Raw genomic sequence first — 17,312 nt, 5'->3', positions numbered from 1 at the left:
AGAAATACATTTATTGAATGGATTTTCCTAGAGGCATTTGTACTTTAAAAAATATGGATGGAGAGCAATTGTTAGAGATAATTGTTTCTGCTGTTAACCAAGTGAAAGGAAAATCTTTCATCTCTAGAACAAAATTCTTAAATAAAATCCAATATAATTTTATAGAATTGATGATTTTTAATATATATTTTTTTCAGTCTGCCCCTAAATTATTTACTGATTCTAAATTCTAAAATAGAATTACAAAGCAAAATGAAGAAATACAAATGAATAAATGATATGATATGAAGCTACCATAAACACGATGGTTTCAGGAGTGTATGTGCTGTGCTGAGATTCTCTCCTCAATGAATCTTTAGAGCCCTCTTGTTCATCTTCATTCTGGACAATATCACTGCTGTCACTGTTATTATTGGTTTCATAGTCAGAAGTCACTTGAGCTGTGTCATCTGCAACAGGGAGAGAACTGCTTATTTTAATAACCATGAAATACTGACTTTCACTTGATGTATCTTTCCCCTCAAAGTCAAATAGCAACTCTATATACCAAGATAATGTACTCCTAATATGTTCATGCATAAATATTGTAAGAAAAAACAGGGTATTAGAACTTTAGAAAAGAAGAAACTCAAAAACTTCCCTGTTATCTATACTATCAATAAATATATTCAAACTCTATGAAGATTAGGTGCTTTGTCTATGTCAGTTGCCAATTTTTAAAATGATCTTTTTTATCATCCCTTTATAATTTTAAATTTCCTTTTTTATTGACTTTTTATTGACATAATCAGCACAATCTCTTTCCCAAACCCTTTTTATCATTCATCCATTCAAAAAATATTTAATGCTTCCTATGTGCCAGATAGAGAAGACATATAGACAAAAACCAAACTATGTCTGCCCTCAAGGAGCTTGTGTACAAAAGTGCACAGAGAAGTAACTAACAAATATATACAAAGCTAATACCAAGTAATGTGGAAGAGGATGAACTAACAATGAAGTTAGAGAAGGAAAGAAATAGAATCTGCAAAGCCTTCTTTGAAAAGATCACCTTTGAGCTGAGTCTTGCAGGAAGCTAGGGATTCGAAGCAAAGACAAGGAAAGAGAGTACATTATAGATCTTGGGGTCATGCCTGTGTAAAGGTAGAGAAAAGATTGAATTCCAAATGTGGTTTTTAAAAAGTTCCAAAAAACATAATTTCTGGCTATCTTAATAATTTTATTAATAAGGCCAACATGTTTGTTAAAAGGATGATCATTTGGCTATCTCTTTCCGGCTAAATATCCCTAATGATGATAAGCCCTTTAAAAAGTGTTTTACCAAGGATGACAATTAACTCTGATTAGTTACCAGTTAATGAGAGAATGAATATAATTATGACAGGGTGGGATACAGTACAATGAGAGTCTTGAAATAAATGACTTGGGTCACACAAATTTTGGTCAGAGACAAAAATTTCTAACTGTTGGACAAAAGGGAGCATTAACACTTTTAACACTTGCCAGATCTGTCTGAGCAAACACAGTGAACTGGAATGTACCCATTATCTCAAACTTAGAATTTATATTATTGTTTGAATAGATCTTGACCTAGGTAAATCTTTCAGAAAGATTTTCCATATTGGTTGAGTTCTGGATGAGAAAGTAGGAAAGGGGAAAAACCTTGGTTCTGATTGAATAATTACCTATTAATGCCAAAGAGAAATAATCATTTCTTACACAAATTGAAGGACCAATAATTATACCAGTTTGATAAAAATATAGAAGGAAAATAACATCTTGGGGTGGGGGGAAGGAATTGGATTTAGAAGGGCTTTAAATACTGAACAGAGAACTTTATATTTTATCCTATGACAAGGTAAGAAAGGGCAGAAATTCATAAAATTACCACCAGTGAATAGAGTATACTTTCCTTGTATTTAGCAAAAATACAAAAAATAAAACAAAGAAAGAAAAAGAAAAGCCTTTAATTTTTGGAAGGATGTACTCTTCAACTATCAATACCACCTTCTTTCTGCTACTTTTTAGCAGAGAACTTTTACATCCAAAGTCAAGTAAGACTTCTTTATAGAAGAAATGAAGGAAGCATTACAAACTCCTCCCTACCTCACACTTAAAAATCCTTCTTCAGTCTCCCCCAACTTTTCAACTTTTGTTCCAGAATACTTGCCTTAATGGACTTCACCTTCTAGAGGAAAAACACAACACATAAAAGCAAACTGAAAGGCAGGGGAGAAGCTCAGAGAAAGGGAAAGAAAGAACCAAATCTAACTTACCCTGGTTTTTAAAATCCTTCAGCATTTGCCCTCAGTTTTTCTTTATAGACCCAAATTTTACTCTCTTGCCTTTCTACATTTCACAGTTCAGTCATAATGGTCTCCTTGCTTTTTACCACCATGATATTCCATCTCATTACTTCATATTTAGTGAGACTTTGGTATTGTTTTTGTATCTTTTGTAGCTATTCTCAATATTTGTAAAGTACTACCAACTCTTCTCTATCTTGTTGATTTTGTTCTAGATTGGACATAAGCTCTGCCTTACATATGTCCATCACCTTTGTCCATCACCCACATGTCTAGTTGCTAGGGTCTTCCTTCTCAAAACTATCTTGTATTTATATATATAATCCAATTTTGGCATGCTTCTTCACCTGAAAGGATAAAAATTTCATGGTGACAGAGAATGTTCTATATTTGTCTTTGTAACCCTAAAATCTAGCACTATGACCAATACATAGTAGATACTTAATAAACGCTTATTAATTCAAACAAACAAAATCTAGTTAAGCATATAAGAACATCACAGCCAAAGGGAGAGAGATTAAAATGATCTATATGGTAATGGGAACAGGGCCTGCAAAGACTTCTTCCCACCTATCTTAGAAGTAATGTGATCAGGAATGGAGCTTTTGAAAAAAAAAGTTCTTTCTCTTTCAATTTCAGTATGTAATCTAAAGGGGTACACAACACTCCTGAATTCCACCAGAATCAGATTAAAATGTAATTGGGAAATATTTATCAAAACATATAAATATAGATAATGCATAGCTCCTATAGGTACAGCTCAGGGACCTCATTTCTATTTGACTTTCATACCAATGCACTAAACAGATATTTAGGAAAGTAAACATTTTGCCCCTACATAAATGTTGCCACCAACTGACAAGTGCTGGATATGATAGATATTTCTCTAATTTCCCCCCATCCCCATGTTCTCTTCCCTTTTTATTCTGGGTGCTAGAGCTAAAGAAACAATAAAATAAAAGTTCACAGATATTAGAGGCAATAAAAGCTTGTCAATCAAATATACTATGCGCAAATATCCTGAATTGCTGCTCTACGAGGTGAAATAGCATTCTCATATGATGCTTAATACCCTTAAGATCTGTTTAAGGGAAGCAGAGTATTTGTTCCAGGCCATTTATAACATCATTATCTAGGCCATATCACAAATGTACTTGGCAACTATATAAGCCTAGCTCAGTGCCAAGTACATAATAGGCAATTAATCAATGGGTATTGATTGGTGGTTAGAGTTATGAAGAATCCTTATTGAATGCTTGTTTACAATGAAGATTTTTAGGAAGCATTAAGGTAAGAAAGATAGCTGTCAAGATACTTGTTTTTTGAGATAAAATTGTACTTCCACAGTATTAATTTTTTTTATTGAAAAATGATTACCTGTCCTGTTTGGTGAATGTGTGGCTGCACTGCCACTTCCCAATGCCCCATCAGCAGAGTTCCCTTGATTATATGGTCTGCCACAGCTGAGAAACATTGAATGAAGCAGGCTATAAGTATACATTTTAATATGTTTCAAAGAACACTTTCATATTCCTTTCATCCATGCATTTAAAATTTTTATTTACTTAAATATTTTAACATTGACTACATACACATTTCATTCAATCATCTTTTTTTTAGTTTTTATTTGATAAAATACCAAGTTTTGTTGCTAAAATAACAATACAACTATAAAACAAGAATTTAGTGTGTTTACTTTTACTAATTAGTGAAATTCATTAATTTTTACTAATTATGGGATTTTTCTTCTCAGTGGTAAATTAGTTTAAATACTATGCAAGTGTCCTCTTAGGTACTTCAAATATCAGAATGTGAAGCTCAGTACACACAAATAGTTAACTTTTTTCCTTCTGTTCACAAAATTCTTTTTTTTTTAAATCCTTCCAGACAGATTGTACCATGAGCTTCACAAGTGGATTACAAGTTTTCCAAAATCATTATAGTTTGTCCTTTCAAATATCTGCTCAAAAGAAGATGGGCAAGAATTATGTATAGCTTTTGTGTATTATCTAATCAAGTGAAGTCAAGAAGCATTTATTAAGCACTGTGGGATACAGAGAAAGGCAAAAAGAGTTTCTCCTAGAATCTCACAATCTAGTGAAGGAAATAATATACAAACAACTATATGCAAAAAACTATATATTTGTATGTACAAACACTATCATTATACATAGATTTTAAATTAATTTTGTACCGGGGGTGGGGGAAATCAACATGAGCTTCTTGGAAAATGAAGCCTTTCAATAACCTTCTGTCAAGACTTATTTTAAACCTTAACCACAGTTGATAGAAAGTTACTAGCTAAAGATCATTGTCTGACTTCAGGGTGTTGAGTAGAAAAGATTGCTACTTCCAGGTTATAATTAGAGAGCAGATCACCAGTCTAATTTGAAATACATTTTGTAATAGTCTTATGAGACACCCAAAATTCCCATCATTAGCAATAGTCCTTTAGATTACGTCAATCTCCAGAAGATTCTATTTTTCAAAAAAATGAAAGATGGAGCTGTAACACATTAATACAGTGCCAACCAATAAGATGGCATAATTTAGTTTACTAGATTAGCCAGCAAAGTTACTTAATAAAAAGGATGAAGAAAAAGTTGTGGTAAAGTTTGAAGGAATTTTAGACAAGATCTAGAGTATGTATACACTGATCAGGAAAGCATCTGGGAACATGACACATTGGAATTCTGGGAGGCAGATAGGAAATGTGAAAGAAGTTAGAGAAATTGAGGAAATTTTTCCCACTTAAAATTTGTCTAGATCTGAAGCTACTAGCTGAATTATGTAGGGTACTATAAACAAAATCTACAGATGAACACATAAGCACTGTCACTAATTTCTTCCCTCAAAAAAGGGAAGTTTTTTTTTTTTAAAGTAAAACTTAGTTTTATTCTTCATTTTTTTTTCACATTTGTTTGCAATGTCCCTGTTGCCTAGTATATGGTTAATTTGGGGGAGGAGGGTATAATAGTTTAATGTAGTATTGAGAAATATGTATATTCTATTATAATCTATTTGCAAAATGTCACATCTTTACGTTTCTGTAGCAATTTGTTCAGTTCTACAGCTTTCTTTTTGTTAATTTTTTTGTTATATGTATTTAAAATCAATAGAAGTATATCAGTCTTCTGAAATTTTCTTGTCACTGTCTATGTCTTCTTAAGCTCAAATAATGTTTCCTTTATGACTTTCTATACTAATGCATTTGGGATCATATGTTTATCATAGAAAATTTTTCTTGTCAGTTTTTCAATATAATTTCAAAACGCTATCTATTATTAATTTTAAGTGATTTTGCTTTGCCAGGGTATACAACTGCAATTCTTGCTCTTTTTTTGATACACTCTATGCATAGTAATTTTTTCATCCTTTCAGCTTTATTTTGTGAGTATCTTTGTTTTTAAATGAATTTTGTCCAAGCAACAAATTATATGGTATAGTATTCTCATTCATCTGTGGCTCTTTTTCATTTTATTGGATTCTTTGATCCACTCACATTTATAGTTGTGAGAGCTAAATCTATATTTTCCTCAACTTGTCCCCAAGACTGCCTTTTTCTCCCCCAATCTTTACAAAGAATTATGGTCATTCACTTTTTTCTTAATCTTTTTACTTTAATCTTAATCTGTAACAAGACTATTCCCATTGACTCTCTTTACCTTGGCTCTTTTCCTTTTGAGGTTTTTGCTTATTAACTTTCTTTTTTCTTCTGATTTCATCTGGTTATAAGGCTTCCCTCCACCACTCTTTCCTTTCCTTCTTAATTTCCCATTTCTCTCCCTGCCTTCAACTACATTAGTATTTAAATTTTTCATTTTTGCTCTGCTTAACAAAAATGATTTCTCTAACTCTTCACTATCCAGTCATTTTTTTCTATCTATTTTAGACCCTCATTCTCTGACATGACTCCTGTAATTATTTGGGTTTTGTTCTCAGTTTTTCTTATGTACTTAAAACTTCCAATATATCCATTTTAAGTTATTCTCTCCAGGAAAGGTGGTTCCTGCAGCTGTCCCGTGGTTACCCTTTCCCTCCTATTAACCTCAAAATGTCCTCTCTGGCTTCATACTCTCCCACTTCCCCAGGTGTTAGTTGCCCCTAGGAGTTCCAACTTCCTTCTACCCCAAGGTAGGTTGAATAGAATTTTCAAGAACCAAATTCTCCAAATCACACCCAAAACATGTTTTCATATCCTTTCACAGAACATCTCTCTTCATCCATAGATACATTTATATCAGTAGAACCCCTTGTTCTCATCACCAAAACAAGGCCTCCTTAATCCTCCTATATATGTACTTTCAAAATCCTTCCCTTTTCCTCCTCAATTTCCTTAAGACTTTTCTAATGAGACTACAGAAGTCATCTTCCTTTCATTACTAGCCCTTGATTTTATGCCTGCATATTACACTCTTCTCTGTCCTCCTAGTTTCCCTCCTCCACTTTCATGAATCATCCTATGTTATAATGTCAGTACAACAACTATAATTCATATGTGGGCTGATTTTCATCAAGCTCTGTCCATAATATTCCAAGTCTACTTCTTCACTGTCACCTCAGCTGGACTTCTGCTTTCATTTCTCTTTCTGCTACAACTATTATTTATTTCTTCTGAATTTCTACTGTTTGAGAAGCAATAATTTTGTCAATTCTAATTTTCTTTTTAAAAAGGCTTCAAACATCTCTTAGTTGAACATTCATTTTAAAAAATTATCATTAAATTCAGATTTGTAGGACACCCTGAATTGTATTCTGAGCCCCACTGCTCTTTTAAACACATTCTTCCATATTTCTGTCTATGTGTTCTGATTGGTCCAGAATGACTTAAATTATTAGATTTCTTTTTCCTTTGTATTTCAAGAACTTTCTTCTAATTGTTTAAATAATTTGTTCTTTCTGAATTGATTAATGAGTTTAACCACATTGCATTTTGGAGTTTTCATTCTTGGGCTTTATCTTATTTTGTTTTGTTTTATTTATTTATATTTATTGGTGATGAAGATCTACAAAATTTTTTAATTGGCACTTAAAATTCTGGACAGTTTTCTTCCATTATTTGCTTTAATGTTGAAAAATTTTTGGTTTTGTTTTTATTTTTGTTCTTCTGGGAGCCTAGGATCCTTAGATTGTTTCCATATATTCTGTCTTTAAGATCAGTATGTCTTGTTCTTTTGGTATTACTAGTTTTTGCTTCTCTTCTAGATTATCCTTCATTTCTCTACATCTGTATTCCCAATCTATTATCTTCTTGTATTTCAAGTTGGGTTTTTTTCTATTCTAATCATTATTTCTGCTCTTCAGACCATACATTTAGCTGTCATAAATCTCATTTTTCTTTAGAATTACTCAGGAACAATGTATTGTGATTCTGTGTTCTCACATTTCATAGGAACCTATGTCTTATTGATTATTGAATCATTTTACAATTCTAATTCACTGATACCTGAATCTTTTTTCTACATTTGGAAGCCATAGTTATTTATATTGTCATTGTTTTTCCCTGATGATTTATATACTCATGCTCAATTCTTCAAGTTTTCTTCTTCTTGAGATCATTGGTAATTTCAGTCTTTTTCTAACTTTGATTCCTTTCCCTCTAATGATGATTTCCTTGGTGGGTTAGATCTTCAAGGTCACATAATAATCCCACCTGGACAATTTTGAAGCACTGAAGAAAGAATGTTGATAGAGATAAAATTATTAAATGATTTCATTTAATATGAAATATAACTGACTCTGAGAGACCTTGTTAGTAATTTTTACTTCTGCATTTAAATTTATAAATAAAAAGTTACTTTAAAAGATTTATACTGTAAATTTCCAAAAGGCAATTTATTACTCAGATTCATATCTATATCTATCTATCTATCTATCCATCTATCCTTCCTCCACTATTTCACCTGGACAATTAGGTTTGTCACACAAACTCTGTCAAGTCAACAGATAAAATGACAGTAATTTATGTATTTCCAAGGTTCCAACTGTCCCCATAAGTGGTTGTTCTTGAAAGAAGTCCCAAACCTGGAATCAACTAAAGTATAAGCAAATAAAATATATATAATTAAGCTAATTTTTTCTGTAAATGGGTTGATAAGATAATAATTATTTTTAAAATATGATCACTTTATTCTTGCTTTGCTAAACTCTTTCAGGAAAGCTCCCTCAGTGCCACATTTGAGGTCACATCTGGATTTTAGGCATTCTGACACTTCCAGAATAATTTATGCTAGTTTTTATATCTACATTAAAGAAAGAAGAAGAGTGAAAAGTACAATAATTTCTGCTTTTCCTTTTTAACTTCTTTACCTAGCAATGATGCTGCTTTTTCCAAAATACCTGAAAAAGAAATGAGGTCATGTAAAGACTTTAAAAATAGGTAAAATATTATTTTGTGTTGCAGAGATTTTGGGAGAAAAAGAATTAATTAGACTATACTAACAAGTCTAAAAGCAGATCATTGTGATGTCTTAGATTCAATATGGGATTTGAGACCAAAATTCAAGGCCAATAATTGCCACTAAAACATGTATAAGGTGATTTATCTCTCTAAAATGATCATGGATGCCAGGAACTTTAATATTTGTCTTAGTCTTAATTACTTTCTACATTTCATTTAAATAGAAGTTGGATATTAAAAAGTAAATGAGATAATGAATGCAAAGTATTTTGTAAACCTCAAACATTCATATAAAATCAGTCATTGTTGCCATTTCTTTTGAACACCCCCCCACACACACACACACACACACACATACATTCCTCTCTTATTTCGGTCTGTCTCTGTCTTTGTTCTGATTCTGTATCTCTCTCCCTCCATCCATCTCTCTCTGTGTGTTTCCGTCTCTCTGTGTTTCTATCTATCTCCTTCCCTTTTCTCTCTCTCTCTCCCTCCCCTACTTTGTCTCTCTGTCTGTCTCCTGTTTCTCTCTTCCTCTACTCCCCTCCTTCCCTTCCTCTTTCCCCCTCTCTGTATGTCTCATATAAATGGAATGATTTTCATATGTGAAGAAAAGGAATTACACCTGTGATTTTTTTTTTGTTATAGCTAATCCATGTACAAAGAAATTCCATCTTCCAATTCAAGCTAGCAGCTTTTCTGAAGCTTATGGACATGAAGAGTTGCCTAGAAAGATTAAGCAATTTCCCCAGATTCACAAAGCCAGGATTCAAACTCACATCTTTCTGACTTCAAGGTCAATTCTCTATCCTCTACACCAGAGTTTCTTAAGCTTTTCCCATCACAACCCCTTTTTGTCCAAGAAATTTTTATGTGACCATAAGTATATAGGAATATAAAAGATAATATATATAATATACATAATAATAAAAATATAACATAATGTTATAAAATATATAGATACATAAAGAATAAATGTATATAAATACATAATATGTTTATTTAGTTTTATGATTTATTTTATATTATATATTATATAGACTTTATTATAATAAAACATTATAAATAATAATTTATATTATTATATAAAATAGGTATACAAATCAAATATTTACTGATAATATATAAAAATTTTAAGATTTCCACAAGAACTCATATGAAGTCACAATCCAAAGTTTTAGAAACTGGGCACTATAACATACTGCTTCAATTTTGACATGAAAAACATTCCAAATAATAGTACAGCTAAAGTAAAATCTCATTGATTCAGATTTTCAGAATTCATTATAATTTGGTCTTGGTATTCATTAATTCAGTAAAAAGATAACATAAAATTCTTGGACATACTAATCCTCTTACCTGGTACATATAACAGGTGGGATGAAAATCTGTGGGGAAAGATCTGGTGCACTCTGGGTATATGTCAAAATTCTGTGAGAGCTTAGACCTTGTTTGGGAGTTACTTCTGCAGATTCTGGAAATTGTATCGCAGAAATTTTGCTGACTGGGCTATTGATTGGACTCCCTTGAATAGGTGATGGATTTGGAGATGAACGAGGTGAAATTTTAGCTATAACACCTGAAAACAAAATAAGAGTTATTTCACTAAGTGAATTTAATGACAGTTCAAAATTGTAATTTTCTCAGTTTTAATACAATAATTACCAGAATAAAAGGAATCCTGTTTTCTCACTAACAAATAACAATACCATTACTAGGCATGGATCGAAAAACTGATTTTAATAAAGGAAAAGGACATATATGTACAAAAACATTTACAGTAGCTCTCTTCTCAGGGCAAAAATATGGAAACTGAGGGGATGTCCATCAAGAGGGGAATGACTGAATAAATTGTTATGTAATTATGATTAAATATTATTATTTTGTGAGAAATGATGAGCAGGATATACTCAGAAAAACCTGGAAAGACACACATGAACTCAAGCAAAGTAAAATGTATTATGTACAAAGTAAAATCAATGTTCTGAGATGATCATCTGTGAATAACTTTGCTCTCCTCAATAATACAGTGATCCATGACTACCTTGAAGAACTTATAGTGAAAAATCCTGTCTATACCCAGAAAAAGAACTGACTGTGTCAGAATACAGATTGAAATATAATTTCTCTATTTTTTAATTTTATTTTTCTTGAGGTTGTTTTTTTGGAGAAGGAAATCTATATTTTCTATCACAATATGACTTTTTTGGAAATATTTTACATAACATCACATGCACTTTCTTAATGAGGCTGGGTATGTGAATGAGAGGGAACATCTAGAACTCAAAGTTCAATTGGAAACCACAATCAAACAATATTTTGTGTAGAACAGACATACTTGAAACAGAATGTTAAAATGAAGTACTAGAGCAGAATCTATTCTACTTCAGCTGAAATAAAAAAGGTAGGTATAGCATTAAAATCCCCAACGAAGCAAAGACAAAAAGACCTAATCAAAAGAGATAAACAGAGTAACTACAGTTTACTCAAAAAACCATAGTGAAGTAATACAAAAATTTTATAGAAGGTTTTTCTGATAAAGGCCACATTTCTCAAATATATACATAATTGAGTCAAGTTTATAAAATAAAATTTATTCCCAAATTATAAATGGTCAAAGAATATTAATGGGCATTTTTCAGAAGAAGAAATCAAAGCTATCTATAGTCATGTAAAATAAAATACTCTAAATCATTAATGACTAGAGAAAGACAAAGTAAAATAACCTTTCAAACCTAAGAGAAATGACTTATAAATATCAAAAGTTACTATGGGTGACAAGAAAGATCAAAAGATAGACACAGAAAAAGATAACAAAGCCAAAGCTTCTACATCCAAAACTTCCAAAAAAAATTACGAATTGATCTCAGGCCATGGAAAACCACAAAGGAGATTCTGAAAATCAAATAAGAAATGTAGAGGAAATTTTTGGAAGAGAAATGAGGATGATGCAAAAAGTACATATAAAAAGCCTTTTATATGAGGAGAAGAATGCTTTAAAAAGCAAAATTGGTCAAATTGAAAAAAGAACAAATCATTCTTTAAAAATTAACATTGAACAAATGAAATCTAAGAACTTTAGAAGAGATTTTAAAAAATAGAACAAAATCAAAACATTATGGGGGGAAGAAAATCATGTGAAATATCTCATTAGAAAAACAACAGACATGGAAATAGATCCAGGAGAGATAATTTCAAAATTATTGTACTACCTGAAAGCCATGATCAGAAAAAAGAGCCTAGATGTCATCTTTCAAAAAATTATTAAAGAAAACTACCCTGATATTTTAGAATCAAAGGGTAAAATAGAAATTGAAAGAATCTACTGCCCTCCTAGAAGATATCCAAAAATGAAAAATCCTAAAAATATTATGGCCAAATTCCAGAACTCCCAAGTCAAGCAGAAAATATTGCAAGCATCCAGAAAGAAACAATACATTTATGGTGGTGACACAGTCAAGATACCAAAAATTTTAGAAGCTTTTACATTAAAGGATTAGAGATCTTGGAATATGATATCCAAGAGAAGAAAGGAGCTAGGATTACAACTAATAATCAATATCTAAGAGGAAAAAGGAGCTAGGATTACAACTAATAATCACCACCTACCCAGCAAAAGTGAATATAATCCTTGGGGGGAGGGGGGAGTGAACATTCAATGAAAGAGGATTTTCTTTTTTTTTATTATTATTATTTTTTTTTATTTAATAGCCTTTTATTTACAGGTTATATGCATGGGTAACTTTACAGTGTTAACAATTGCCAAACCTCTTGTTCCAATTTTTCATCTCTTATCCTCCACCCCCTCCCCTAGATGGCAGGATGACCAGTAGATGTTAAATACATTAAAATATAAATTAGATACACAATAAGTATACATGACCAAAACATTATTTTGCTGTATAAAAAGAATCAGACTCTGAAATATTGTACAATTAGCTTGTGAAGGAAATCAAAAATGCAGGTGGGCATAAATATAGGGATTGGGAATTCAATGTAATGGTTTTTAGTTATCTCCCAAAGTTCTTTCTCTGGGCGTAGTTGGTTCAGTTCATTACTGCTCCATTGGAAATGATTTGGTTTATCTTGTTGCTGAGGATGGCCAGGTCCATCAGAACTGGTCATCATATAATATTGTTGTTGAAGTATAAAATGATCTCTTGGTCCTGCTCATTTCACTCAGCATCAGTTCGTGTAAGTCTCTCCAGGCCTTTCTGAAATCATCCTGTTGGTCATTTCTTACAGAACAGTAATATTCCATAATATTCCATATACCACAATTTATTCAGCCATTCTCCAACTGATGGACATCCATTCAGTTTCCAGTTTCTAGCCACTACAAAAAGGGCTGCCACAAACATTCGTGCACATACAGGTCCCTTTCCCTTCTTTATAATCTCTTTGGGATATAATCCCAGTAGTAACACTGCTGGATCAAAGGGTATGCACAGTTTGATAACTTTTTGAGCATAGTTCCAAACTACTCTCCAAAATGGTTGGATTCGTTCACAACTCCACCAACAATGCATCAATGTCCCAGTTTTCCCGCATCCCCTCCAACAATCATCATTATTTTTTCCTGTCATCTTAGCCAATCTGACAGGTGTGTAGTGGTATCTTAGAGTTGTCTTAATTTGCATTTCTCTGATTAATAATGACTTGGAGCATCTTTTCATATGACTAGAAATAGTTTCAATTTCTTCATCTGAGAATTGTCTGTTCATATCCTTTGACCATTTTTCAATTGGAGAATGGCTTGATTTTTTATAAATTAGAGTTAATTCTCTATATATTTTGGAAATGAGGCCTTTATCAGAACCTTTGACTGTAAAAATATTTTCCCAGTTTATTGCTTCCCTTCTAATCTTGTCTGCATTAGTTTTGTTTGTACAAAAACTTTTCAGTTTGGTATAATCGAAATTTTCTATTTTGTGATCAGTAATGATCTCTAGTTCTGCTTTGGTCATAAAGACCTTCCCCTTCCACAGGTCTGAGAGGTAAACTATCCTATGTTCCTCTAATTTATTAATAATTTCATTCTTTATGCCTAGGTCATGAACCCATTTTGACCTTATCTTGGTGTACGGCGTTAAGTATGGATCAATGCCTAGTTTCTGCCATATTAGTTTCCAATTTTCCCAGCAATTTTTATCAAACAGTAAGTTCTTATCCCAAAAGCTGGGATCTTTGGGTTTGTCAAAGACTAGGTTGCTATATTTGTTGACTGTTTTATCCCTTGAACCTAATCTATTCCACTGATCAACTAATCTATTCCTTAGCCAATACCAAATAGTTTTGGTAACTGCTGCTCTATAATATAATTTTAGATCTGGTACAGCTAAGCCACCTTCATTTGATTTTTTTCCCGTTAATTCCCTTGAAATTCTTGACCTTTTGTTTTTCCATATGAATTTTGTTGTTATTTTTTCTAGGTCATTAAAATAGTTTTTTGGGAGTGATTGGTATAGCGCTAAATAAATAGATTAGTTTAGGTAATATTGTCATCTTTATTATATTTGCTCGCCCTATCCAAGAGCATTTAATATTTTTCCAATTGGAAATTTCCAATTTCCAATTGGAGAGGATTTTCAAAAAGTCATGATGGAAAGACAAGAGCTGAATAAAAAATTTGACTTTCAAATACAGGTCTCAGGAAAAGCATAAGGGGGGGGGGGGGGTAATCAGGAAATGAACTCATAAAGGACTTAATATAGGTTAATCTGTTTATATTCCTACATGGGATGATGAGAGTTGTAACTCAAGCAACCTTTTAATTATTAAGGCAGTTAAAGGGAGTATTTATAGACAGAAGGGACAAGTGTTAGTTGAATGTGAAGGGATGATGTCTTAAAAAAATAAAATTAAGATGAGAGAGAAATGTAGTGGGACAAAAGGAGAGGTAGAATGGAGTAAATTATCACATATAAAAGAGGCAAGAAAAAGCTTTCACAGTGGAAAGAAAGAAGAGGGAGCTAAAGAGGAGTGAGTGAATCTTACTCTCATCAGAATTTGATTCGATGACCACTCAATAGATAGAACTCTATCTTATCCTGTAGGAAAGTAGAAGAGTAATGGGAATGAGAAAAATTGGAATGGTGATAGAAGGAAGGGGGAGGGGTAGTCAGAAGCAAAACACTTTTGAGGAAGAACAGGGTGAAAGGATAGAGGACAGAATAAACAGGAGGAAATAGGCAGCAATAGTTATTATGAAAAGACTTTTAAAGCAAGTTTCTCTAATGAAGGCTTCATTCCTCAAATGTATAGGGTACTGAATCAAATTTATAAAAAAATAAGTACTATACAATTAATAAATGAGCAAAAGATATGAACAGTTGTCAGATAAAGTAATCAAACTATTTTTAGTCATATAAACATTTTCTAACTCACTATTGTAGAAATGCAAATTAAAATAATTCTGAGGAACTACTTCATACCTATTAGGTTGGTTAAGAGATCAGAAAAGAGAAATGTCAAATATTAGAGGGAATGTGGGAAAAATGAGACATTGATACATTGTTGGTGGAAATGTGAACTGATTCAACCATTCTGTACAGCACTTTGAATTAAACCTAAAGGGCATTAAAATCATGCATACCCTTTGAACTAATAAAATCCCTACTAGGCATATATACCAAAAGATATTTTTTTAAAAGAAAAAGGACCTATGTATATAAAAATCTTTAAACATCTCTTTTCTTAGGGAAAGAAATTGGAAAGTAAGATGATGTCCATAAATTGGAGAATGACTAAATAAATTTTGGTATGTGAGTATGATGATTATGAGAAATGATTAACAAGATGCTCTCAGAAAAGCCTGGAAAGACTTCCATGAGCTAATGCAAAGCAAAATGTACTATGTACAAAGGAATAGTAATAATTTGGGAAGCTCAGCTAATGAATTATATTGCTATTTTCAGCAATATAAAGATCCTAGACTACTCTGAAAGACATGATGAAAAATGTTATCCATAGCCAGAAAAAGAACTTATTGTGTATGAATACTGATTGTAACAAACTTTTTTGACCTATTATCTATTTAACATTCCATAATACTCTCTATCTTTTCTTTGATTATGAACCTGTAATTCACTTAATTTTTCTTCTTTGAATTTGGGTGCTATGCCATTTGGTGCATATATGTTTAGTAGTATTATTGCTTCATTGTTATGATAGCTTTTAGCAAAATGAGCTTCTTTCCTTATCTCTTTCAATTAGATTTTTGCTTCTTAATTTAAATCAGTATTGTTACCCTTACATTTTTAAACATCAGCATAATAGATTTTGTTTCAACCTCTTATCCTTACTTTCTGTGTGTCTTTCTGCTTCCAGTGTGGTTTTTTGTAAACAACATATTATAGATTTGGGATTTTGATCCACTCTGCTATGCACTTTCATTTCATGGGAGAGTTCATTCCATTCACATTAAAAGTTATGATTATTGTGTATTTCCCTCCATCCTATGTTTCTTCCTGTTTGTCCTCTCTCTTTCACCCTTTCCCTCCTTACAAATGTTTATTTCTGTCTACAGCCTTCCCTGAACTGAGTTCCCTTTTGTCAGTTACTCTCCCCTTTACTTAATCACCTTCTCTCCTATTTTCATGTTGAATAAGATAGTTCCCTACATTTGGTTGTTGTTTTTCCCCCAAGCTATTGACTCTTTCATCATAATTCTCTTGCAACATTCTCATTTCTTTCCCCAAATTTTCTTCTATCTCTCTTATATGATTTTAAAGCTTCTTTTTGAGGTTCTTCTATGTGTTCTTTTTGGGCTTGAGACCACTCCCCATTTCTCTTTGGTGTTTTTTTTCCAGAGGTGTTTTGACATTTATTCTGAGTTTATGTCTTTGACCATAGGAAAAAAAATTATAGTAACAGAAAAGACAACTTTTTGTTTGCTTGTTTGTTTTACTCATCTTTTTTTTTTTTTTTTTTTTTTTTTTTTTTGAGGGAAAGGGGGAGCTCCTTTCTTTTACATTTGAGTTCTGCTCCCAAGGAGTACTATCTCAGATTTTTTGTACTAGGAACTGCATGTCCTGGATGCTGACCTGAGGTCCATGGGAGACCCTTACATCTGATACTGAGCTGACTGAGTGATGTGAAGGTTGGCTGGGGTCCTGGAGGTTGTAGAAGTCTAGAAGATAACCTGATGCTGAGCCGGGATCCTAGCAGTGGTGTCTGGCATCTGCTTAGCCCAGAGGGGTGTTTCTGTGCTTCCCTAGGGTTACACTGAAGCATATGGTAGACCAATTCTGGTGGCTGCCAGTCTGCTTAAGCACCCACAGAATTGGTGTCTACTTATTTCCCTGGGGCTGTGTAGAAGCAAGTGGCTGCTAGAGGTTAATTGCTTATCTGAGGCTACCCTCAAGCAAATGGTGATTCTTAGAGTTGGAGTCTGCCAGCTCCTCTGGATATGCAGAGATATATGAGGGTCCCGGTATTGAATTTTGCCTGCTCAACCCACTGGGGTTTTGTATATTTCACTGGTTTGCTGAGGTGGAATTTGCTGTTGGCTTGTTAGGAAGCTTCCTGTTCTGGAATGCATTCCCCATTTAGCTGAGCAAGACAGACCTTTCCTGCTGACCTTCCAAGTTTCTTGGGCTAAAATA

At 32.6% G+C, this 17,312-nt stretch overlaps 1 protein-coding gene across 2 annotated transcripts in view; it reads right to left on the bottom strand.

The window, feature by feature from the left end:
• PDE3A (phosphodiesterase 3A) overlaps positions 1-17,312 on the bottom strand; it is a 313,468-nt gene that overhangs the window by 50,630 nt on the left and 245,526 nt on the right. For both annotated transcript variants that reach the window (XM_003771175.3, XM_031938420.1), the window contains 3 exons: positions 10,066-10,285; positions 3,684-3,769; positions 295-449 (listed from right to left, as the gene is read on the bottom strand). In XM_003771175.3, the coding sequence (XP_003771223.1) occupies positions 295-449; positions 3,684-3,769; positions 10,066-10,285 (461 nt within the window). The remainder of the gene's footprint in view (positions 1-294; positions 450-3,683; positions 3,770-10,065; positions 10,286-17,312) is intronic.

Source organism: Sarcophilus harrisii, chromosome 5 (assembly GCF_902635505.1).
Source record: "Sarcophilus harrisii chromosome 5, mSarHar1.11, whole genome shotgun sequence".
Taxonomy (NCBI): Eukaryota; Metazoa; Chordata; class Mammalia; order Dasyuromorphia; family Dasyuridae; genus Sarcophilus; species Sarcophilus harrisii.
Note: the sequence above shows the minus strand (reverse complement) of the source record. Positions and strands in the feature narration are given on the sequence as shown.